General features: G+C 36.8%; 1 protein-coding gene across 6 annotated transcripts in view; it reads right to left on the bottom strand.

Annotated features, from left to right (window-relative positions):
• ZFAND3 (zinc finger AN1-type containing 3) overlaps nucleotides 1-24,999 on the bottom strand; it is a 139,673-nt gene that overhangs the window by 37,400 nt on the left and 77,274 nt on the right. For 5 of the 6 annotated variants that reach the window (XM_030447241.1, XM_030447240.1, XM_030447238.1 and 2 more), the window contains 2 exons: nucleotides 12,051-12,230; nucleotides 1,366-1,431 (listed from right to left, as the gene is read on the bottom strand). In XM_030447241.1, coding sequence (XP_030303101.1) covers nucleotides 1,366-1,431; nucleotides 12,051-12,230 — 246 coding nt within the window. The remainder of the gene's footprint in view (nucleotides 1-1,365; nucleotides 1,432-12,050; nucleotides 12,231-24,999) is intronic. The other variant, XM_030447243.1, reaches the window with a different exon arrangement.

Raw genomic sequence — 24,999 nt, 5'->3', positions numbered from 1 at the left:
CTTTTTGATAATCCCAAACACATTTTAAAAAACACTCAAACAGTACACTAAGTTTTCAGTATCCGTAGCATCATAGAAAGCTTTTAAATTACCCTGCAATGAAAACTGGAGTTAAACATTACAACAGCTAACATATACAGAAAATACAACTTAGTTATACCATAAGAAAAGCAGATCAGTTTGGCAAACATTCCATCCTGTTTAGATGCATCTCCATGGACAGGCAGAAAAGAAAATCCGGTCTTCTTACTGTGGAGAACTTGGATCCAGTACCTTCCAATGCCAAGCTTAGAGGGTTCTTTGGTAAACAATACTCACAGCATTGTCACAGATTATCATGCATAACTTGAGAGGTCTGCACTGCATCATATGCAAGGTAACACAGTTTTTCTTCACTGCATACCAAGCCAACCTGCATCATCACACATCTTCTACAAGCTAAGAACATGTATATGTAGAATAACAACAGTTCAGCTGAATGTACAATAGCTTGAAACACTTCTTGAAAATATTACTTCAGAGGAAATTTACCTTGAATTAAAAGAAAAGAGCCCTTAAGGAAACATGAATACCCTTCTTTTCTGCACATTCAATACAGCTCTCACTGGTACTTAAATGCAAATATAGGCAAAAATGATTTTGGAAACAAACTGCTAGAACATTATCTAGATGCCTGTCACTGCCACTCTACAGGCTTCCCAAAATCGTGCTGGTTATTTGTGCTCTCCATAACCCATGTGAAAATGAAGTCTGAAAAATATCTGAGCCAATGCAGGTAACTTGCCTGCCTGTCTGAACGAGTACTCATGTGATTCTTCATGTCAGGCACACGGCAGAAGCAACAGCTTCAGCCTGGCAATAATCTAACATGCCATTGCTAACACTAGCCCTGCGAGAGATGATCCATCTCTATCCTCCATGTAGAAATAAATCATCAAAAGAACCCAAACCAAGTAAAATTTCATCTCAAAGCAAACATCAGCTGTCTATACTGCATCTTTGATCATGGAAAGTGAAGTCAATATACTCAAAACAGTATTTTGGAGTAGTTTGCATTTAAGGAGGAGACTTCCAGAACACTGCCACAATCATTGAACTTAAATAAAAATTATTACTATTATACATCTTATGCTTACAAGGAATCAGTAAAAACATAGCATTTCTTGATGGAATTATATTTAACAGGACTCTGATATGAACTTTCTGCCACACAAATCCTTTTATATATACATTTCTGACAGCAAAGCAACATTTGTTTTCATTTGTCATTTGCCAGATATAGTTACTACTCATGACTATTAAACTACAGCCACAGAGGTATATAGCATGCAAAACCTAATTCCTGGATCCCCACAGAACACATACCTGAGTCGCAAGATCTTTTGGTTGGTGTAGTTAAGGAGGCATGAGCTGTACCTGTGCATGGCCCACCTGCAAACAGAGAAAATCACGTCTCAAAACACCACCAATATTTAAAGTTTACAACCACATCAGGATTACACTTAGGAATCTAAAACGCTGAAAAGCACTTGTCTTTGGAAAACATACATGGAAGAAGTCTCAGTATTTCTTTCCCTGTCAAATCCACATAGGTTTTGCACTGAAAAAACAGATGAGAAGCTGGGGCAGAAAGACACGTTAGGCTTTTTAAGCATTTTAAGAGGCAGTTTTAGAAAACTATGCACTGTAATTGCACTTTTTACAGTGCTGACAAAGGTACAGTTTATGATGGAACAAAGCTAGAAATTTATCTAACTAACCCACAAGTAACACATGAAATGAACTGATCACTTCTCCAATGTCAACAGAAATCACTGACTCCAGTGAGACAATGACTTTGCCTCTTACCTTATTCTCATTATGTTTTCAAAGTGTGGCACAACTATATGATAATACATTCTTCCCATGTTTAAAGTGTTTTGGCTTTTTTTTTTTTTAACTATGGACTCTTGCCCACTCATCTAGTATCTGCTTGGTAGTAAATGGCTTTCTGGCTTTTTTCTTAACATGCATCATTGAAGAGTTCTCCAGAGATCTTGTTAAAAAAGCAACCAGTTGAGTGCACTCAGCAATGTGCAGTAAAAAAACAAAACAAAATAAAACCCAACCATATAGTGAAGACAAGACAAATTAACAGTAGCATTACCAATGGTAATAAAATATCGTGCCATTGATAATTGGATACTACAAATTGGATTATACTAGAGAGCCTGAAATTAAGCTAGCTCCAGTGGAGTCTGGCTACCAAAATACCAATAATCAAGTTTGAACTGGACTGCTGATGATATAGTGGTACTACACAGGCAATACAACAGAGATTTGTATGAGAGGACAATCTTTCTGTAAGTCTTCATACCCTGAAAAATACTATTTTTCCTTATTTTCCTAATTTTTATTCAGTCTTTCCATGTCTGGAAAGCTGTACTGTGGCTTTGGCAACTTTTTTATCTTTTCAAATACTTCCAAGTCTGACTAGGTACTAAACCCTTTTTCTGCTAATAACCAAGATGCTTCCCCCTTCAAGTGTTTCTTTCATTTCTGTTTTTTCAGTAAGGATTAGGTCTTGGGTAATTTTTTCTATCCTGTAAAATGCATAGTAGTGTAATATTAAAAAAAAACAAAACAAAAAACCCTTCTGTAATTGGTAGGGGAGGGAAAGAGATGTGGAATTTATTTCAGTGCATTTGATTTCAATGAAATGCACTTGGGAGTGAAGATCTTACTTTCAGTTTTCCAGAGAAGTATTGATAAACTTGAGTTATCTGTTATTCCTAAAAGTCCCTCCAGCAACATACATCATTTTATAACTGCAACAGATAATCTTTAAAGAGGTGGTTACAAAGACCAGTCAGTAGGGCCTGGCCTGGCGTTAAACTAAGTGAACAGGACATGGGAAACTACCCTAGTAAATGGATTTCTGTGACAGCACATGCAGCTGGCAGAAGTCAGACAGCTCTGAGAGGGATGGGTGGATTTTGCAAGCTGGTAAGGAGGGATTTGGTGAGAAATGGCTGAACTCCACAGATGAGTGGAGGGGAATGGTGGGAGCCTCTCTGCAGAGTCACGTCTGCATGTGTGAAGAGGCAAGCTTGCTTTTGCTGTGAGGAAAACTGACGGGTGGGCTGGGTGCCTTCTCTGGCCAACAGGAAAACATCAAAGAGGACAGATCAAAGATCCTGGTATCACCATGCTGATGCCTGCTCCAGGCCTGAGAGCACTGGCAGGCAACAGCCGCTTTGTATCAACCAGAAATGGTCAAGTAAGCTCACATACTTCTTTACAGAGTAACTTTATCTATATTAGAATATAACAAAAAATGTATAGTTAGTACTACTATTGTAGTAGGCTCAAAAAAATGCATAGTCTAGGATTTGGTGCACTTGGTTAAAAAAAAAAAAAAAATCAATACTGCAACAGAATCCTTACCAAATTTTCCTTTGAAAACTTTTGGATATTCGAAAAACTACTCAGCAGGCCTGTTCAGTCACTCTCAACTTTCAAAGACTGAGTACATAGTGTTGGTTTGAATAGAGAATTTGGGTAAACAATATATACAACAGAATGTGGAATATATTAAAATATATACAACAGAGCATGGAATTTCAATGCACTGAGTTCATACCACAGCTGTATCTTAAGATGCTGCAGCTCTTCTTTAAATAATTTTAATTACATTCTCTCAATTTTCACTGAATAGACATTGACAGGCATCATCACTGTAGACTATCAAATAAGACTAATCCATGCAATTATTTTACAGCAAGTATTTACACTAGTTGATATTTTCAACATCCAACTAAACAGAAGATCTTTATTTCTCCCGCTCAAGTGCAAAGTGCAATGAGTTGGTATGTATTCTGTGCTTCCCCTGTTAGAATTCTTCTCTTATTTAATCTTTCTTCATTAGGTATTATGTTCATATAGCTTTAATTTGTATAGCACAGCACCAGTGTTTCAACAAAGGCTATCTCGGGATTTGCACACACATACACCAGTGCCTAATAACCAGAGAAGGCTTCACGCCCTTTGCAGCATTTCCTTCTGCTACTGTTTTTGCTCCACCATTAAAAATGTCATGCATAATTCAATACTATGAAGTGTGGGCTAGACTGTGCAATTCTATGTGGAAGTCATTATGTTGAATCTTTTGGTATACATAATGGCTAATTTGGGTATCTTTGTTTTATTTCAAACAGGCCAGTATACTTCCTGCAGCTTCGATAGAGATTCTGCAGGAAAGAAAAGGGAAGTCAGAACATCAGAACACTAATCCTTCCTGGCTATACACAGAGGTAGGCTTATTACTTAGTATTATTCAGGATAAATGCACACCTTCATTTCCCCTCCCCAAAAAATTGTTTCAGGGGAATTTGCTTGTGGTACACAAAACATTTCTGTGCACAATGGAAAGTCACACATGCCTAGCTTCTAACATAACCCACAGGGCTGTAAGACTGCTATTTTCTCTCAGCACAAACAAGAGATTAAAATGGAAGAATAAAGATATCTTTCTGTTCTACATCCAATTAACAGATTAAACAATGGCTTTTGCTCCTGTTTCTTTCCAGTGCATGGTTTCTGGCATTTGCAACTCCTCTTCTGAACAAAAGCAGCGACTGCCCAGCAATAATGTAATCCCAAGAGAAGATGATTTAAAATGCAAAAATACTAAAAGCTACTAAAGAAATTGGGACAATTGTGAGAATCACAGTTTCAAATTAAAAAACAGAATAAAGGACAAAACAAGACCCTTTAACTCAAACATTATAATAAATTAAACCAAAAGGTCTTATTAATGTAGCTGCTATACTCATGGCATCTGATATTTCTAGCTTTCTCTAACTTACTGTTATTTGTACTCTAAATACATAAATTTGGAAAAACAGGTTCAAAACTAGTTTCTTTCTCTGCTGATCTCCCAAGTAGTAAAATTGCAGGTATTACTTACATTTATATATATATATATGTGCTAATATTGTTGTTAACTATTATAGACTATTAAATTTCTGTATGTTTAAACACACCCCTAGAGCATCTTTCTGCACTGTTCACCCTGCTTCCTGAAAGCCAGCAGCAATTGCCAAGTAGCACCTCTCCCGCAAGACATACCCTGTGTGAGGGTAATTTGTGTTTCCTTCCTGAAGTATTTGTATGCCACTCAGAACTTCCTGCTCATGAAACAGTGAAATACTAGAAGGGTACCCCCCCTCTTCTTCCTGAGGAAGTGGTAAGTTTGAACCAAGGGTACCTGTGCCAGGTACATTTGAAAACAGGATGCGATGCAGAATGGAGTGAAACCAAGCTTGTCAAAGACTACAAACCTAAAGATTACAATAATACACTGAAATGATTACAGATAACCCAAAAACTGCAAGCCACATTTATGAGCAAACATGAGAAGTAAGTGAAAGAGCCTGAAGCTCAGTGACTGATGTAAGCATGTCCAAACTGCTTTGCTTTTCCAGTGCCATAATGGTTCATTCCCAGAGAAAAAGAGCAGCTCCTTGCTTGCAACAGGCTTGAAGAGAGTAAGGATGAGCAGAATTCCCTTGGACAACAGTGTTGTAGCTGGGAAAGGGAAAACTTCAGAGCTATTTGCAATACAGAAAAGAGTCCTCCCTTAGAAGTCCAAACCAGCAATTCAGTTGTGCATTCCCTGAACTGGTACAGACATAGTCTAATTAATCTACACGACTGAGTTTGAAAACAGTCACTGATTCCAAAACCACTACATAAACAAATGGGAATATAAATCTCTAAATTCAGTCTGCACAGACCACATGTAAACTTTAAGAAGAAAAAGCAAAATAACTTCACAGTGCTTCAGAACTGCTTGTCTGTTGCAGAATTGATATGCTGCATGATAATTTATATCACTGCCAAACAGATAATAGGATTATATCACATACACATATTATTTGAAATCTACCTTTACAATTTCACCATAATTTATTTTTGTGAATTTTTATCTACATGCAAGTTCTGGAGAAGTGAAACCTGGACTACTTTGCTACTGCTGAACTGCTGAGAAATTTAACAACTGTAATGAAGTAACTGGGAGACAAGATTCAGATTCCACTTTTTTCCCCACTGTTGTTTCACTGCTACCTACTGTTCTTCATTTTTCTCATTTCTAAAACAGATACGATACTTTCCAACTTCACAGGTGTAAGTTTCAGTGTAAAAATGTGCTTTTGAAACCAGCAATTAAATTATATTTATAAAAATAATTTTTAGGTAGCCTTGAGAGCTGTGCAGCTCTAACCCACATTTTTCTTACGTGACCGTGTTTCTGTTTCATCTTCCATGGGGTCCTTTCACTTTAATAAATGGGACCCTAGGATACACTGGGCTTCTCTGCAGTGTGAATCGACTATAAATCAGAAAGAAAAATTAACAGTGGTACTATTCTACTGGTCTTCATTATATTTCAAAATTATCATGCCACAGATGCAGAAAAAAGTGTTCATTCCATAAATTTATATGCCAGACCTTTGCTTAAGATGTTAGAGGAGCCAGAAATGTTCTTTTTAAATGTAGGAATTAGACTGAACCTTACAGAAAGATCCTAACACCATGAAATGACGATGGAGGCAACACTTCTACTAAACATTCTTTTCTTCAAATTTCTAATTTCTGTTTATATATTTTGTGCTGGCACCCAATACCAGAGGCATTTCTTAAAAGACAACTTGAACAGCCCACAGCTCAAAGTGATTTAAGTATTTGAAAACATTCTTGTAAATTTCCAAAGAGAAAGTGCTTGCACTGATAATACATGTATTCTTTGATGACCATTCAAGAAAACTGAGATTTAATGATACTCCAGATGAAAAGCTAATTATTGTTAATTTGAACATTAAAAACAGTCCAAAAGACTACTTGTGCATACCATCTGATGAAAACAAGTACAAAAAATCCCAAGAAACACCAAAAAAAACCTTAGGATGTAGAAAATCTTTTAATAGTTTCTAACTTAGTAGAAGAATATGACTGAAAAAATTGCTAGTTCTTATTTTGTGGCATAGAAATCAAATACAGGACATGCAACTGGCTGGGTTTTTTTAGAGGTGTGTTCTTTTTTGCTACAAATCAAAACACAAAACTGATTATAATAAGAAAGATCACGCAACAACCTTATGAGTTGATAAGGAAAATTAGAATTATTCATGATTACCATCACTTCGCTGCAGCTTTCTCAGTTATGTCTGGGTATGAGTTTAATTTCAATATTAAATCATGCAGGTCAGGCAGGCTAGTTTTGTAGCTCAGCATAATTTCAACAGTTACTGTATTGCTTTGGATTAGAAAAAACAAATAAATTGGTATCAGAATAAAGCAAGTTAGCAACAAAGTAAATTATTTTCTACAACCATTTGTGATGAACTAGACAAAAATAGGCAGCTAGCTTGGTCTGCTTATACAATTAATACTTTATAGAAGCAGGTATTGACATAATTTTCAGTCACAGCTGATCCAGACAACAAAAGTTCCTCCTAGTCACAATCAGAGAAAAGAGACAGGACTGACTCCTACTGCAATGAGCAACTGAATTCTCAAAGCCAGGGCATACAGAAAAGTATAAAATGGATAGCATGCAAGAGCAATTGTAATTTTAAAAATTCCTGTCCTCACTTAAGAGGTAGAATAAACAATGAAGAATAACACTATAAGACTTCAAAATATGAAGTATTTTCAGAGCATACATCAGTAAGATGTCAACTCTGACTCTACTTACAATCCCAGGCAAAATACAAAACTGTGAAGTCATCACAAATTAGTAGAAACCTTTAGCGTACTGTCAGAAAAAAGGCCATTCAATAAACAAAAGAAAAGAGGATGCACTTTTTAATCCAATTTTCATAAGGTTATGTTGAAAAAAGAGTTTATTTTTTTTTCTAGTACTAGAGTACTAGGCTTTTTGTCATGGTTCAACAAGCCATGAAACTCAAGAGTACAAACATCCAATAGATTCAGTAGAAAAAAAATCTCTCATCCTTCTGCCAGAGATTTTACAGGAGCCTGCTCAATCTCTGTCTCAGACGTAGTACACTTTCTGGACAGAAAGCAACTTCACCAAAATAACTTTAAAATTGCAGGTATTTAAGTGATTGCAGCACATGCAAATCCTTAATAAAAAAAATGTTTTAAAGAATTCTTCAACCTTGTCTTGCAAATTTAAGTTTTTGAGATAAACTCATGATGTGTTAAACACTTCACTTGGCATGAAACAGTTCAATTCTGCAGGGTATAAAACAACTACCACAAATTTACAGATATTCAGTCCTAGAAATTCATACTTAGGCATCTAAAGCTCTGTGCACATAGACGCAAGGTGTGGTCAGTGATTCTTGTGCTTCCAGGCTGAATTAATTTGACATTTACAACAGTATCTCAGATCTTTGTGCATTTTATGGAGTCTCCAATGCAGAAATGCTAGGCACCTAACTGTTCTAAAACATCATATATTCCTTTTCTCCTTTTTCAATTGTGGTTCTTACTAGTTCAAGGAGGTCAGGAAAAGTTAAGTACATAATTAAAAGAAAATCATGTCAAGTGCAGCTAAGAACTACTGAAATATCAAATCTGATCCAGCTGCCAGAGTCGGAGTTGTTCACATAGATATTTCGCCTATCACATAACAACACAGTTTCAGCCCTGCATAGCATCAGCTTTATGTCTACACATATAGTGACATGAAAATAACATGACAGCCCCAAAAAACAACGAAGGCCTGACACTAAGCAAAATTATTCCATGTGCAGTGTGACCTTTATCAAAACAAATGAACTCTCCCATAATAAGGTGATTTTTTTTTTTAACTGCTGGTGGCTGGAGAGGCAAGGGCCACTGTCAAATCCCCTTTTTTCTCTCTGTCAAAAAATAAAATCCCTGTACATCTAATAAGGAAAATAGAGCAATGGACTCATATGGTGACTGACACTGAAATAACTACCATTACAACCTCTTAAATGAAGTGAGAAGATAGAAGGGAAAAATAAGAAGAGATGAAAACTACACAAGAACTTGAATAGAGAGTTATCTGCACATAAAGCAACAGAACAAAAGATGATTTAATTGTCTGTTAAGAAACACATTATTAAAATCCATGCAAATCTAGACTTAGTACAGATATACCAATATCAACATATTCCTTGTCTGTGGAACTGTATTAAGGAAAACTTACTGCTAATGATGAAACTAGAAGGGTCTAGATAGAGAAAGGTAACTCAAGAAACATGGTTAGGGATAGGCTTGGGGGAGGGGCTGAATTCTTCACATTTTTGCCCTCCTACTTCTACATTGCAACAGCATTTTTTGAAGTGGTAAGTAATAATTCACAAAAACAGAACACTTGTGAAGAAGGAAAACAAAGTCCTGAAGCTTATGTCACGGCCTCCGGACATAAATCTTTAACACATTTTTGCTGACTGGAATTGTAAGACAGAACTATTTTTCATGTACTAGGGGGAGAGAAATAATCAGCAAAAATGGGGTAGGTGATTGTTCAGAACTGAGGGTGGCAGAAGATAGAAAGGCACTACAGCCTGGTCATGTACATGAGGCACTAAGGTATGCAAACGCAACTCTCACAGAAAATCTAAACAGAAACAAAAAAAAGGCAGAAATACTGGCATGTTGTGAAATTTAATTCCTGCAGAATCCAGTTCAAGGAACTCTTCTTTATCATTCACTCTGGTTTACAAAAGAAAATGGCTACTTAAAAAAAGTACAAAAAAGCCCCTCCATCACAGAGTATGAATTTTACCGCATGAGATTTCTATGGTTCTCTCTAGCTGTCGTAACATGAATGGAATTTGTTAATTGCCTAAAAGACCTGCTGCAATTCTGTCCCATCTGTTTACCCTATGTACCATGGCAAGTGCCTAGATGTGCAACTCTGCTCAGAAGCTTGCAAGGGAAACGACGGGAGTAGAATGCACTGTGAGAATCCTTCCTGAGTCCTCCAATCTTTCCACACTTCAATAGGGATTACCATAATAAAGCCAAACATCGATTTCTGGTGAATGACACAATTCTAGTCAGAATAGCACTCAGCTGTACATTATCACACAGCACTGCAAAATACCAGTCTTTGATGAACACAGCTGTAACGAGAGCAGTGCATGCTTTATAGAACTTGCTACAAAAATAAATTATTACACAGAGACTCCCTCAAATTAAAAAAGACACAATGTTTCGACATTCTTCATCACAGAGAATAATCTTCCACACTGAAGCCATTATCCATCCAAAAAGTTCCATATGTGTATAAACATTTCTAATAAATGATATTAAGCTTCATTAAAGAGATAGTGGGTATGTTGAGAGAAGACAGAAAGAGCTCAAGCTGTAAATAAATCTCTCCCAAAGTCATAAAGACTTTTTAATAGGTATTTGTTTTCAAATGCTCAGCATGCTGTGGTGCCCAATATCCATCACCTTCAGTACATCTTCACAAGCTTACAGCAATTCAGGAGAAAGGGCACTATTAAAATTTCCTTCTCATCCCTGTCATCAGCTTCTTCCTGACCCCCAAATCCTTCTCCATCACAGCAGAAAAATGTTGTTGTAACAGTTTTAATTCCTAACTGAACAAATTTTCACAAAGCCTGACCCAGTAAGCACTGGAGAAGCACCCTATAAAGAACCAACTGTAGATTCTGGCTATTAAGCCAGAAGAGGTGCTGAAACCCTCTGCCCTGTGAAGGCCCAAGTGTGCTGCTGAAGCATAACATTTTGCTGAATTCTCTAGGAAGGTTGTTTTAAAGGCCTTGTTTTTACTTCAGACTACAGGTTTCACCTGAAGAAGCACTGGACAGAAGGAAGAGATGATGGGTGATCAGCAGCAACGGTGTATGTGAAGGAGAAACCAGAGTTAGACAGCAAGTTTACTCTTATTACAAGAAATTAACACTGCTGTGTTTCTGACAATATTCTCACATACAGCTAGAAAGTAATAATCCAATTAAAAAAAAATTACTTTGTCTAATAAATTACCACAATCCCAAAATGGCACTTTTTACCTAGTCCATAGTCTATCTGCAAAAGCAAAAATAATACAAAAGCAAAGTCTACATACCTATAAACAAAATCTGTACTTCAGCAACTAAGCAAAACCACTCTATGCAAATAGTTAACACATCTGAAAACAAGTGTAGCATATCAAAGATTTTTTTTTCAGTCCTAGTGCTTTGTCAGCATTGTTATTTCCAGCAGTTGCCGCAGTTCAGGAACCAGAGAAGCTGGTAGCACCCTCCCTACTAAAAATAAGCATATTTTTCTTGCAATATGTACATCTATTTACAAGCCAAGAGGCAGAAGCAAACTCAGCTCAAGAATTCTCTCTATAAAGTATCTTCCAAAAATCAAGCTACAGGTGGAAGAAAATGATACTCCATATTATTATTACTACTAGTGATGTTGAGCTGCAGAATGCAAATTTTAGAACTCTATACAATTAGTCACAGAATAGTCATGGTCGGAAAGGACCCCTGAGATCAAGTCCAACCATAACTATCTCACTGTGTCTGCTAATCTTTAACCACTTAGTTTACCTTAAGGGAGACTTTTTGCCATACTGAGTTCAATAAAGAAGAAAGACAGGTCATGAAAGAAAAGATGGATTAGCAAATTAAACTTAAATTTTATGCAAGTTACCTAGTAGTAGTCTAGACCAACACGCATTACAGGAAGTGCTATGAGCAACTGCAATTCTTAAAAGACCAAAAGGTTTTAAAGTAAAAATCTACAAGATATTCGTGTTTATCTTAGAATATAAGTATTAATTTACCAGAAACACAAGAAAGTTTCTTAGAATGCAAGTGCCTCAAAATGCAATTAAATTGTACACTGTGGTTTGAAAAGCTGCTCCTTTCAACTTGTCCTTCTGTTAAAGCCAGCAATGTTTCTTTTGTAACTTCTAACATTTCCCTTTTGCCCCAAATGACACAATATTTACTTCCAGAGGGAGCCAGTAAAATATAAGCCTAAGAAAAACCCAAAATGTTTATGCTCCCTTTGCTGTTACTTAGGACTCGTGCACTTACATTCCTCTTTGCTTGGTGAAGTTACATTCAGTTCTGTCAAAAGTTGCTGGTTGGAGTTAGCGGCCTGCGTGGTTAGAGAGGTATTGCTGTTGTCGCTGTTTGTTTCTCCAGAGAACAAATCTGACTGGCTGTTGCTTGTGCTGGGAGTAGAGTCATCATCTGGCTGCTTCTTCTGGAAATCTATCAAAACCAAGATTTCATGTCATCCCACTTGCTCACTCTAATCATCTGATGTTATTAACAAAATTGGAGCTTAAAAAATAACCCCATAACTCACACAACACAAAGTTAGAGTAGCCTTTAAAGTTTCTATTTCAGACTTAAAGCATCTTGAAAGTTATTTGTTCTTGAAGAGCAACAATTTCAGAACCACACAAAGACCATTTCCTTACCTGTCCAAGACCATCCAAAGCTTACCACTGTCCATATCAATATACAGCACATCGCATCATTTTTAAAATAGTTCACAGAGAACATGTACAAACACATGCAAGGGGCAAACATCCGATGAAGGAAGAACTAAAGCGTGTGATACAACTGTAAGAAAATGTCCCACTTCTCTAAATGCAGTACTTCTTAATGCTGTTTTATAAAACCCCACCTGTAACAGTTTTTATGAAACTAATGTAGACAGCTATGGTTCCAGCCTACAATGGAGGAGCTGCTGAGGGATTTGCATCATTGTCTGATGGGAATTTGGTGGTGGTAGGGGTGTGTGGTTTTTTTTATCTCCTTCCTCTTTCCTTAACTTACTCTAAAAGTTGCTTGTTGATCTACAGCCATAGAGGCAGTTACGGGAAGTAAATCACCACAATACAGTAAAGCTATGGACAAATTCTTTTGCTTCAAACACCGAGTCACGTTAAGTTTCAAAACTGCCCCCAAAGTCTGAATTCTCCATCTGTGATAGATGCCATCCTCAAGCTTACCTTGCTTCCAAAACAGATTCATGTTTGAGGGACAGGCTCCCTTCCTTTTCTTGCTTCCAAAACAGATTCATGTTTGAGGGACAGGCTCCCTTCCTTTTCAAATGTACAACCTCCATCTAGGGCTTTCCCTAATCCACAGTCCTGACACTTGATTAGCATTAGTCTCAGTTCCTACCAGTTACATGACTGGGTTTCAGTCTGGCACAGCTCTGCCACTGGATGCCCCCAGGGAACATTCCTCCCGGCCAAGTGACTTTTGGCTTGCTTAACATCCAGTCACCCTCACAGTGCAGCACAGGGAACCTTTCCCTTGTAAAGAGATGAGGTGCACCACCTCTTGCTACTCCTAAATACATCTTAAAAAATTACAAACAAAGGCAAAATTTATTCATTAAGCAAACACATACATAAATCTGTAGTGGTTGCTCACTGTTATGTCATAACAGAGAGGAAAACAGAACAGTCCATAAATATTTGCAGATGATGACATGTTAGAAATACAGGTCGCTACATGACTCACTAGGATTAGGAAGCACTACAGTCAAACAGTCCCTAATTTATCATTTTAGTGATTTGTCAGGCAAATTAAGCTGTGGAAGACAAATTACTGTGGAAGACTCAGGTAGAAGTCCCGGTTAGAGAACAAGTTCAGAGCCAGAGAGGAAGAGGAAGGCAATGGCAGATTGGAAATCAGCCACCCCTTCAGCACTCTGAAGAACTGGTGGTGGGATGCTGATAAATTACTGGACCCAGGAAGATGTCCTACTCAGGCCTCACAAGTTAAAGTTTCACCAAAGTCAGGCTTCTGAACATTATTAGTGGTTTTGTGCTATCAAGATAGCTTCAAGCACTTGGGTTACTGCACCAGCCCCAGCCGGACAGCTGCACAACTGTAACCACCCTAGAAGATCCCCAAAACTTGTGACACCTCTCCTGAGGCCACAGTCCTGTCAGAAGGGAAGCTCACAGCTGTAGACAGTTTCGCAAATCAAGTAACTACTACAGAAAATAAATTAGTATCTCATATACTGTTTGCTGCATATCTCACATATTGCATATCTCTTGCAAATAGAAGGTGGCTACAAAGACTGTGTGTTACATGAGACTGCATCCATGACAATCCATAGAAATAAAGCTGGGTTGTGCAAATGGATTAGAACCGAGATCTCCATGGAGCAAAGCAAAAATAATGGTTATTTTCAATATTATACACCATGAGCAATCTATAAAATGCATTTTAAAAAGGAAGCCTAGAGCTCATGAACAGCAGTACATACTATGAAATATATAGAAAAATCAGCAAGTCAGAAATTTTCAGCCACTGTTGTAGAGAAATAAGATAAATCAGGTGCCTTGAATTGCCAGTGAGTGGGTGTGAGTCCACCTGTGCCTGATTAGGACAGGCCCCTATTGGGCATGAGCAAGGCCAGGGGGCCAATAAAGGTGGAACACACACCCACAGAGAAGGCCTCAGCTCACTCTGGTGCGAGGCATGGAGAGGCCAGCAGCTCGTCGAGCCTCTGGAGCACGAAAGGCTCTTCCCACTACACTTCTACCCTGGAAGCGCTGTGTGGTGGCTGGAGTCCTGGAAGAGACCAGCAGCTCGTCGAGCTTCAGGAGCAAGAATGGCTCCTCCTGCTACACACTGTATTGCTTTTTTTTTTTTTTGCTAGATAGCTGCAAATACTGTACTCAGGCTGCATGAGAGCTCAGTGTTATCCACAAAAGGCATTTACAGAGAAACATAAAACATTCTTACAAAATGGGACTGTGTAATGAAGGCCCTGACAGACCTTCAAGGACAGTATGTTAAGTACAAGTGCTAATCTGTCTCCTGAAGCTGCATGTTTAAGAGTACATTGACCAAGGTGGGGTGGGATTTTTCCCTGAAAAACTGTTCACTTATGCAACCTATTGATAAATTTTCCAGAGATCACAAAAGGCTGTCAAAAATGGTTATTCAGTGACAGTATTCCCCAGCAAACTTACTAGTAAAACAGTTCAGAGTTGCCATGCAGCAGCAAAATGCACCATGCAGCAGTTAAGTGCACTCTTTGCCTTTGTAATTCCAGGACTTCGTGTTTAGAATTAACTTTTCGATTTTTTTTCAGACTGCATATCAATTAAATTTCAAAAATATCTTAACCTGGTTAGTTGTCCGGAACCTGAGAACATCTCCCCCCTTTAGTTAACCCTTTTAGCTTCTTTTTCACCAGAGGAGTACATTGTGCCTGCTGATTTCAGACACTGGGACAAGCACTGTAGCTGAAGCTTTATTTGCTTTACAGCAAATTATTAACAAGTTGCCTTAGTTGTGGCATCAACAGCCATACAGAACCTGTTAAGCAGCACCATTTATACAATAAATTTGATCTAAATTACCACTAGATTTCTGAAATACTGCTCTATGATTTGTAGTCCAGTATGCACCTGCTACAAAATACACATCTAATGATGCACAGGATGAACAGTACTGTATTTTTCTCTCTGTATGGGTGGATGGCATTTGGCTTCTGTTAACCAGGACTCTCATTAACATAAATAACTTGCAGATCACCTTGATCTCCTCACAGGCACAATGAAGCTGGCAAAAATTACAGGAGAGATGTCTGAATAAATCAAGTTAAGCTTTAACTGATTAACAAATAAACTAAAACAAAAATACACACAATATAGAAAAGACCCTGGCAAGTTTTGAAGGGAAGGCTTTATCCTGATTAACATCACAATGCAGTTCTGTTGACAGCTGGCAAGACATCAATCATATTTCCAGACATTTCTATTTAACTAGTTAGAGGATGTATGCAAACCACTTCTGTTTAATTTTTTTTTTTCATTTTTACTGAGACTTTCACTATGCTAGTAAAGTCTGTGCCAAAATGCACACCAACCAAAAATCCACCAAATCCCTGTTCCCCTTTCCTCGTTAATTAAATGCAATTGTGTAAATTTTTACAGATACGTCAACTAGTACTAAGGTATAGAGTAAACATATTTTCTGACAAATGGAGAAAGTAGGTTTATTCATTTATATCTTTTATTCTCAACATTGTCCCAGTTAATTACAAGGTGAAGCAGAACCAAAATTAGATGTGAAAATTATCCATTTCCTGCATGGGGGAATAGCAGGAGGATAAAATGCATGAAATACAACCAATGAACTATTAATGAATGGTAGAGAAGCTGCTTGTAGTTAGTAGGAACACTGCCAGTCTTCCACCTCCCAAATCTTTTTTTGTTAAATTCAGGGCTTGCACCCAGGTTCTCAGCTAGCTGAGCAGGAGCAGAAAATCTCTGGCAGGGCTCTCATGCACTGCACATTAACAGTAAGAGGGTTATTTTTGTTACTTAGGATTTGTTACTTAGGATGCACATATAGTCATGACACAAACATTTCATATTCTATATATACAATGAATTAAAAAAGCTTAGATTAAATGAAAGGCAAGTAGTCAGATTTGTTTCCAGACTGCAGCAGGTAAGTTCTTTTGTAAGACAGTCTTTTGTCCATTTGTATTCATAAAATAACATTGATAATGAAAGTTATTACCTTCACAGCTTCTGATTCTAACCCATAAAACCGGAACTATCACACAAAATCTCATTTTCTGCAAAGGAGTGAAACTCTCTTGTTTATTTTTCCAGTTACTGCTACCAGGTAAGAGTGAGCAACCAGAAAGAATCCATCCAATATATTCATTTCACCAATTACCTCAAGATCAAACTAGAACCTCCTACCTCTTTCATTACCACAAATCCTCCCAATTCTGAGATACACACACAAATAAATCAGACATTCCCATCTCTAGTATGTAGTTTACTCTAGCCAACAATATCCAACAAAGTACCTAAGGAAATACTGAGTCCTCAAATTTTGCTTAACTACAAGAGGTCTATAACTAAGCAGGGAACTTCAGCTGCTGGTAAATAATTTCTGTGATTAAATTAAATTGAAACCTGAGGGAGAGCCAAGTATCACACAAGCAGTTTCAGTGTGACATAAGGGATTTTATTCCGAAAGAGACAGGCATGTCAAAATATTACATGAAATGAGATTATACCAAGCCAGAGCTTCTTCTCATTTGCACTCATGCTATGGTATGAGAAATGATAAAATTTATGAAATTCCCAAAGGGTCTTAAACTTAAGCTCTCCTTTTAGCTTATTTAAGGGGACAAGGTTACAAACACTTCCTGCTCTCTGGTCTCTAACAGATGTTTTCATTAATAAGAAAGAAGTTCATTCAAATAAATAATGGATGTTGCAAGAAGCGTCAGAGTAAAGCAGCATGCCAAGAGGAGAAAAATCAGAGTCTTTAAAGTAATTATTTAGGTTGATATGCAATATTACACAACTCTTTCTATTCTTCAGTCCCACATCTCCCATAACTTAGCAGTGTGAAGCAGCAAAAAAAGTTAAGAATGTTTGCTTATTACATTGCACTGAATTTGCAGTCTGCGCATTTTTTATAAACAGAGCATCTTTGTTTTTCAGAGTGTAAATTAATGTGTTAGTGTTACATCAAATGTCTGCTAGTCCATTGCTCCCAGTGTACACAACAGATTTTTACCTTAACTCTTGTTCAATCAGGAAACAGTTCTACACTTTAACAAAATGAATTTAAAAAGTACTCTATGGAAAGTAACACAAATATTATGATATTCAAATTGCTATAGTTTGGGGGGTTGGTTTATTTTTTGTAAGTTATTGAATCATTTAATGTTTTTTTCTTCACATGCCTAGAAAAACTGTTCATATATGGCCATGGAACTGCAAGTTCTAAAGATTTTATTTACTTATTTTAGCTTACTGGAGGCATTTCAAGTATTATTCATTTACATCATAAAATCATGAAGGTTGGAAAAGATCTCTAAGATCAGCAAATCGAACTGTCAACCTAACACCACCAGCCCTCTAAACCATCCCCTCCAGTGCTACATCCACACTTTTTTTTTTAAATACCTCCAGGGATGATGACTCCACCACTTCCCAGGGAAACCTATTCTAATGCCTAGCCATTCTTCCAGTAAAGAAATTATTCCTACTGTCTCCTCTAAACCTCCCCTGGCACAACTTCAGGCCATTTCCTCTAGATCTATGATTTTTTACATGGGTAAAGAGACCAACCCTTAGCTCACTGATTTGAATTACAAAAAAATAATTTCTTCTACAAAAGTATTCTCTGAGAGCAGCTTCCCCACAGAACAAACACTCCTTGCTGTGCCTGATAATAACAATTTGCTTACTAATTCAGTATTGACCAGAAAAAAGGTCACTGAAAACCTCTGCAAATAACATTTTTAAAACCCTTGTGTCACATTTCCTATTGTTACTTAAAGTAGTATGCTTATATTATTTCAACTAAAATTTCATCGTTCTATAAAACTTAACAAGAAGAAGAAGAAGAATAAATCACAAGATCCAAAGTACTGAAGCGTATAAACAATAAACTCCTACTTTCACAACCCACTTTAAATTTCCTGTTACAGAATCCCTCGGGTCTACAGTTAGTATTCATACTTTCATTCATTACAGAGCTCATAGAGTGAGAAAGGATTATATAAAGGTACTACTACATTGCAAAAACTAAAAGCAATGAGGGGCTAGCTATACAGCACCTGCATCAGGAAGTGGAGCTAGGAGATTAAGACAACTTACTATTCAACTAATTAGACTGCACAGACCCTTGAATTCTTATCAAAGGATATTGTTAACAACCCAACTCAAAGCAAAAGCATGAAATTCAAACAAAGTATGGAAAACCACTCAGTGACCACTCCTCAAGCATGACTGGAAGAAATAATTTAGTTTTCAATGATATGTAGAGTGGGAATTCATTAGGAAGAACATTTATTGCAACAGACTACTAGTAAAACACCAAGTGGGCAGCTTGCCATGGACTCTGATTTGCTGCCACTGCAAAAGATGGCAATGACAATAATTTGACCAACTCTCCCAAGAAACAAGGGAAAAAAATCTAGTTATGGACTTATTTGGTAAATCTAATTGGCAGCAGCTATTTGAAGAGTTCAATTGGTAATTAAGGAGAACAATCATTTAACAAGATAAGATCTAAGAGTAATACAACAGTGGAGATATAACAGAATTAAATATAGGAAAGTTTAAAAATAAAGTATCTGGGGAAAACATCTAAGCAGCTGTGATCTTTAGAATTGATTCTCAGAGTTGACTTGGAAAACATGCAACATAAGCATTTAAAACCTACATGAGATAAAATTTGAGAAAGTACTCAAATGTGTAATTTTAGAATTGACTAAAAGCAACACAACCTACAAAAAAACACAGCTCTATCACTCCCCTAAACTTCTGCATCTTTATCTCTAGAATTCTTTTAGTATTAGTACACCTTTATAAAACTGAACAAATTAATAAGAAATGCCCCATTTCAAATTAAATTCAGACTCGTATGTCAAAAGCTATGCCCCTAAAGGGGGAAAAACATTAATTTTGATTATAAGAATCTGATTTATAAACAAAGCACTTCACAACAGCAGCAAGTCATATGAAGTAAACAACTGCAGTGAACTTCTCAAGGTGCTTTCATAATAATGAGACACCTTGAAAACAGAGCTGTTAATGATAGAAATAGAATTTAATTACCATTCACATATACTCTGGACACTTCATTCTCCAGGCATGCAGGAACTAATATTGTTTTAATAAAAGAAATGTTTCAATTAGCTTTTTTTTTTGTACTGGACCTATCTTTTAAGTCACCTTATCATGCCCTTTACAATACCTAGAGGGAACCCTCCAATTTGAAAATGCATGTCTATTACTTTTTAATTAATTCATCCAGTGTAATTTATGTGGTTCCAATTAAAGTAAAGGTTTGCCTAATTTTCTGTCAATATCAGTCACATTTGTGGCTCAAGCATTTCCAAATATCTGACAATATTAAACTTCCAGGATTTTCACAAGGGAAAAAAGGCCTCCACAGTAAATTAAACCTTTCTAGTACTAACCCCAAAACCCCTCATCAGCTCCTTCTCCCTCATCTCCAGTTAAAGCACCTTAATAACTATCATTATGAAAACTTGCAAAACATAATCAGAATTACTTATTTATCACCCTTTTTTCCCTAATCTCCTTTCAACACAGGCAGAGCCTAAAGACCAATTTGGAAGAGAAGGTAGAGAATGCACTCCTATTTCCTGGCTTCTTTTCCTCACAGCCAACCCAAACCCCTGAAATGTGCATCTGAGGAAGACTCAGATTCTATTGCTTTTACGCATATGGGGTGTGCTGCTTTCCGCTCTTCTCAACCTTACTGGAATCTGATGCTTCTAATTGTAATAAATATTTGTCTTTCTTATGCAGTAGCTAGAGAAAAGCATGGAGAGGAAACTCCAAGTCTTAGAGTCCTCAGTTGTAGGGTCAAAAAACTTTCCAATGTTTGGAGTTTGTACGAGCAGTTTATGATTGCAATAATATACAAAACCATGGAAAGAAAATCAGGTCATGTCTTAATCACACAATTGAAAAAACTCACTGGAAACTCACCTGACACATTTGTGTCTTAGCTTCAAGCTCCATGTTTTGCTAACTTCCCAAAGGAGTTCAGGAGCTTAAGGGAACAGCTGTAGCCTCCCACTTAACTGTCCCTCCATGCTATTCTGTAATCACACAGAAATGCACAACAGCAGTGTTCAGCCTGCCAACAGAAAACTGCAGAAGTTCAAGGAACAAGGAAAGGCAAGTTGATCTAGAGTTATGAATCCAAAAGGCTGAACACAGGAAATTTTCACTAGATACAGTTGCTGCAAACCACGGTGTAACATTAAACTCTAACTACAGATCACTGTGGCTCAGAAATCCAATGCCAATTTAAGCACCCCTGGATTATTTTCAGCAAGCTTGAAATATATATTAATGTCTTTTAAGAACAAAAATATTAATATGTGTAGATATTAAGTAACTACCAACACAGAATAAACATAGCTTAAGCCTCTCTATGAGCAACAAAGCATGCTTAAGTTTTGAGTCAATAAGAACAATTTTATTTATTCTTATTAAAATTGTCTTCTAGAAGAAGACAGTAGAAAAGGTGGATTCAAATCAATGACAACATGTATGTTCATTATTAGCCAATTAATCCCAAAGAAAGTAGCTGGAGTTCATCTCAAAAATCTGATATCTGTACAAAATGGCTGCAAAATCTAATGAGTTCAGATTTAAAGCTTATGGACTTTTACATGTTTTTCCTTACAGATTATGACTGTTTGAATATTTATATGCCCCTCTCATTTCTTCATTTTAGAATAAGTGTAGAAAAGCAAAAGGAATGGAAAAACCACTTTCCTCAGTGATGCCTTCTTGTCCCCCCAGTGGAGAAGATGGATAAATACTCTTCTCAATTGACTTACTCTTATAGAGCAAATACTTGTGAACATAAAGCATCTCTTGCAATGATGAAGTGATCATTCTTCCTGTCACTGCTGGAGGATCAATGCTGAAAACTGGCTAAAATACACACTCTTGCATATGCCTTAATATGGAAATAAAGTGAAATAAACAAAATAAGCATGAGAAGAAAATTATCTTTTTGCTTCTCTCATACATGATTTGTGATGTACATGGTGTGATCTGACTTCTTGTGCTACCACTTGCAAGTTACTAGAGATGAGGAAATTAGCATTACACCAGAGCTGTTGCCAGAGCTCTGGGTTGCAAATATTACTGAGCAGAATATATTTTGGAAGCTGTTAAACAGGAGTTTTTACTAGCAAACCATAGATCTCTAAATGAAAGCAGCAATGTGCCAACCTCAGCCAATACATTAATTAAATGCTGGTAATGTTGGGATCCTGTACCTAAAAGTACAATTCTGGGGCCAGCCCTCCATGTTCCAAGTTTTGTTTCAATGAGTTTAACAATGTCACAGCCATGGAATTAGGACTCCTATTAGCAGAAAGGCCCCAGGTTTTGCTTTTCATCTACAGCCTCAAAGAAAATTTAGAAGGTTTTGCAGGTTCTTCTATTTATGACATACAAAAAAAAAAAAAAAAAAAAAAAAAAAAAAAAAAAAAAAAAAAAGGAAAAAACTATTTTGAGTGTTCAACCTGGGCCAGGGGGGGAGAAGAACAGTTTTTGTTATGCTCTTAAAGAACAGTAGGAAAAATCATCCTAGAATGCTTACTAAACAGAAAGGAAAACAAAGATGAAAAATGTTGTTCTTGCACATTCAGCTAGTCTGTTACACTTTGTAAAGTGCAATGGCCATGAGAAGCAAGGAACTTGTAAAATATACTTTAAAGAAGCATTTCAAAAGAATTCTTTCAAGCATTCTTTGTTATGCCTAAACAGAACTAGAAATAACAATTATAGAGCCTCCTCAGGGGCTCACATTCTATAGATTGGATCCATCTCTGAAAAGCTTATAGAGAAAAAGTTAGGAATTATCTGTTTCTTGGCATTAATAATCGACAAGATAAACAGTTAACAACCACCTTTCCCCTTCAGGGTGACTAATTGTGTTTCAAGTACATGTGAGTACAGGCGTGACTTTGGAAACTGAGGACCAGCATGTGAAATTCAGATCAAACAGCTAAATATGATGAAACTAAAGAATGAATTAATTTTCAGAAAGAGCTATCAGCAGTTTTGCACATGCTATACACCTGCTTGAAGCACAAACACCCATAAAACCTATCCTTACAGCAAAAATGGCAAAATGCAACTGATCCCAGCAGCAAGAGGGGAGGGCAGCAGAAAAACTGAATTAACTGAGAAACTCAGAATAAACTGGGTCAAGCAGCCCAACCCTCCCTCACCATCCTCCAAGAGCAAGAGTGGCAGGGAATCCTACATGCAATTCAATTATCTGTTCAGAACCTTCTACTTATTGTTCCAGAGCAGCATAACAGGAATCCACCACCATGAAGTTTCCAATTCAGTGTGTGATTCACCACATCAAACTATGTAATGTCTACCACCAGAGGGAGGTGTTCTATTATATTGCATTTACCAAAAAATCCCCTCTCAGCATACTGATTTCTGTTCTGCTTAATCTTCAGTAGGGAACAAGCTCCCTCCTTTCTGAAAAGGCACTCTGAAAAGTCTCTTCATGTGTATATCCATTTTAGACTAATTACTGCTACAGCAGATTTGATTTTCTATTTAACAGAAGTGATTTGGTAAGTGATCCATAATTTCCACCTCAAACAATCAACAAAAGCCCTGCCCTCTATACTCTCTTTCTGATCCAAAACACAAGGACAATAGAAATGCTCATCTTTAATACAACTAGGGAACACTACAATTTTTTTCCCAAAACCAAAATTATTACTACTTCAGTGGGGAGGAAAAAAAAGTGTTATGTGGTGTCACCTCACATGAATTAGTTCAGTAACACAATAGATTTGAAAGATACAAGAAATAGTTCCATATGCAAGGCATTTTATTTCATCTTCTGTATATTTTGCTGTATATGTTTGTGGGAATAATCAATAGTACAGTTTCCTAAAAGACAAAGGAGTGGTGCTGACAGTGTTAAGGGCAGGCACTTAATTTGTTGCACAAGTGTGAGTGGGCAGAGACATCTTCAAAAAAAGATTCAGAGTGCCTGCATGAGGAGAAAAACTACTGCAATATAAAGTGCCTAAATCACTCTCTTGAAATACTCACTTGCCTCTATTGCCTACAGTTGGCAACTCAGTTACACATGGTTTTAAAAAATTAAATATCCCCCAAGACAGCCATCTTGCTTTCCAATGGCTCCACCTATTCTTCACAAGTAAAGAATAAAACCAAGCCCCCTGTATTTGAAAAAATAGAAATATGTGATTCCTACAGAGCTCAATATCTGCATGACTCAAACCAACAGCAAACAGAAATATGGATAAACATGAGAGCATTAGATTTTCTTATCTGTATTGCTTCAAATACAGAGTACACAAACTCCAGCCCTGGAAAATAAACCTGCCATCCTTCACATTAGCTATTTCTAATTAAAGCTGTCAAGTTCTTCAGTATATGAATGTTAGATAGTAGCTTTTATCAGGAGATACTCTTCTGCTAAATCCTATGTTGCTGCAGAAGCAGAAATGTATCTTTTAAAAAAAGGAGGAATAAAGCTTTCCCTATTAAATGGGTTTTGCTTGGAAACAGCAGCATTAAATCTAACAGGCAATACTCTGTGTATGACTTTCCACTGTTCTTCCTCATCTAAAGTGCTGTAAGTTAACATTTTAATGCTGCATAATTGTCTCTGCATTAAAATGTCTGAAGCAAACAACTTCAGAAGCTGTTCTTCTGAATGATGGATTTTATTCTCATAATCATATAGTAAGACCACAGCAATGGCTTTGACACCAGATATATTTTTATGCTCATATATAAACTTCAACAAATTAAATGTATTTAGAGCAGGTCAAAATGGAAGAAAAAATTTTTTTTTTATATGAGAAAAGAATAGTAGAACAATTGCTTTTACTCATACTATGGGCTTGAGCTATCTCTAGAAAATCTACTTTCATGCAAAGATGTTTTATAGGTTTAAAATAATAAAAAATGACCTGCACTAATAAACATTAATACATTAAGATTCACAGCACATGAATAGTGGTAAATCAAAAAACAGAACTAAAGTGAATATATTTCAGTTGATTACATCAATCCACAGCCTAATTTTTTTAGCTTTTCCCTAGAACTAAATTCCAAGATGATGCATATTTTCTCCAATATTTTTAACTAACAAATTGAGTTTTAGGCTTGCATGCAAACTGCACTGATATTCCAGGGGAGCTCAAAATTTGAATGTTAAATCCAGTTTCATAAAGGCAAGTCATCTGCAAACCTCCTGTCTTTAATTTCACAAAAATCTAAGATCATGCCCAGTTTTGCCCAGTCTTCTTCCTGTCAAATTCAGCAACAACTAATAACAACACAGAACTATAAATACCCTGATATGAAACTCATCCAGTTCCATCAGCATACTCCCTTGCTAATTAATTTGTGACCTCCACAACACACTCTTCAACTCCAAACTACAATCTCCT

This window comes from Calypte anna, chromosome 3 (genome assembly GCF_003957555.1).
Source record: "Calypte anna isolate BGI_N300 chromosome 3, bCalAnn1_v1.p, whole genome shotgun sequence".
In the NCBI taxonomy this organism is placed as follows: Eukaryota; Metazoa; Chordata; class Aves; order Apodiformes; family Trochilidae; genus Calypte; species Calypte anna.
This window is presented reverse-complemented; position numbering and strand designations above follow the sequence as displayed.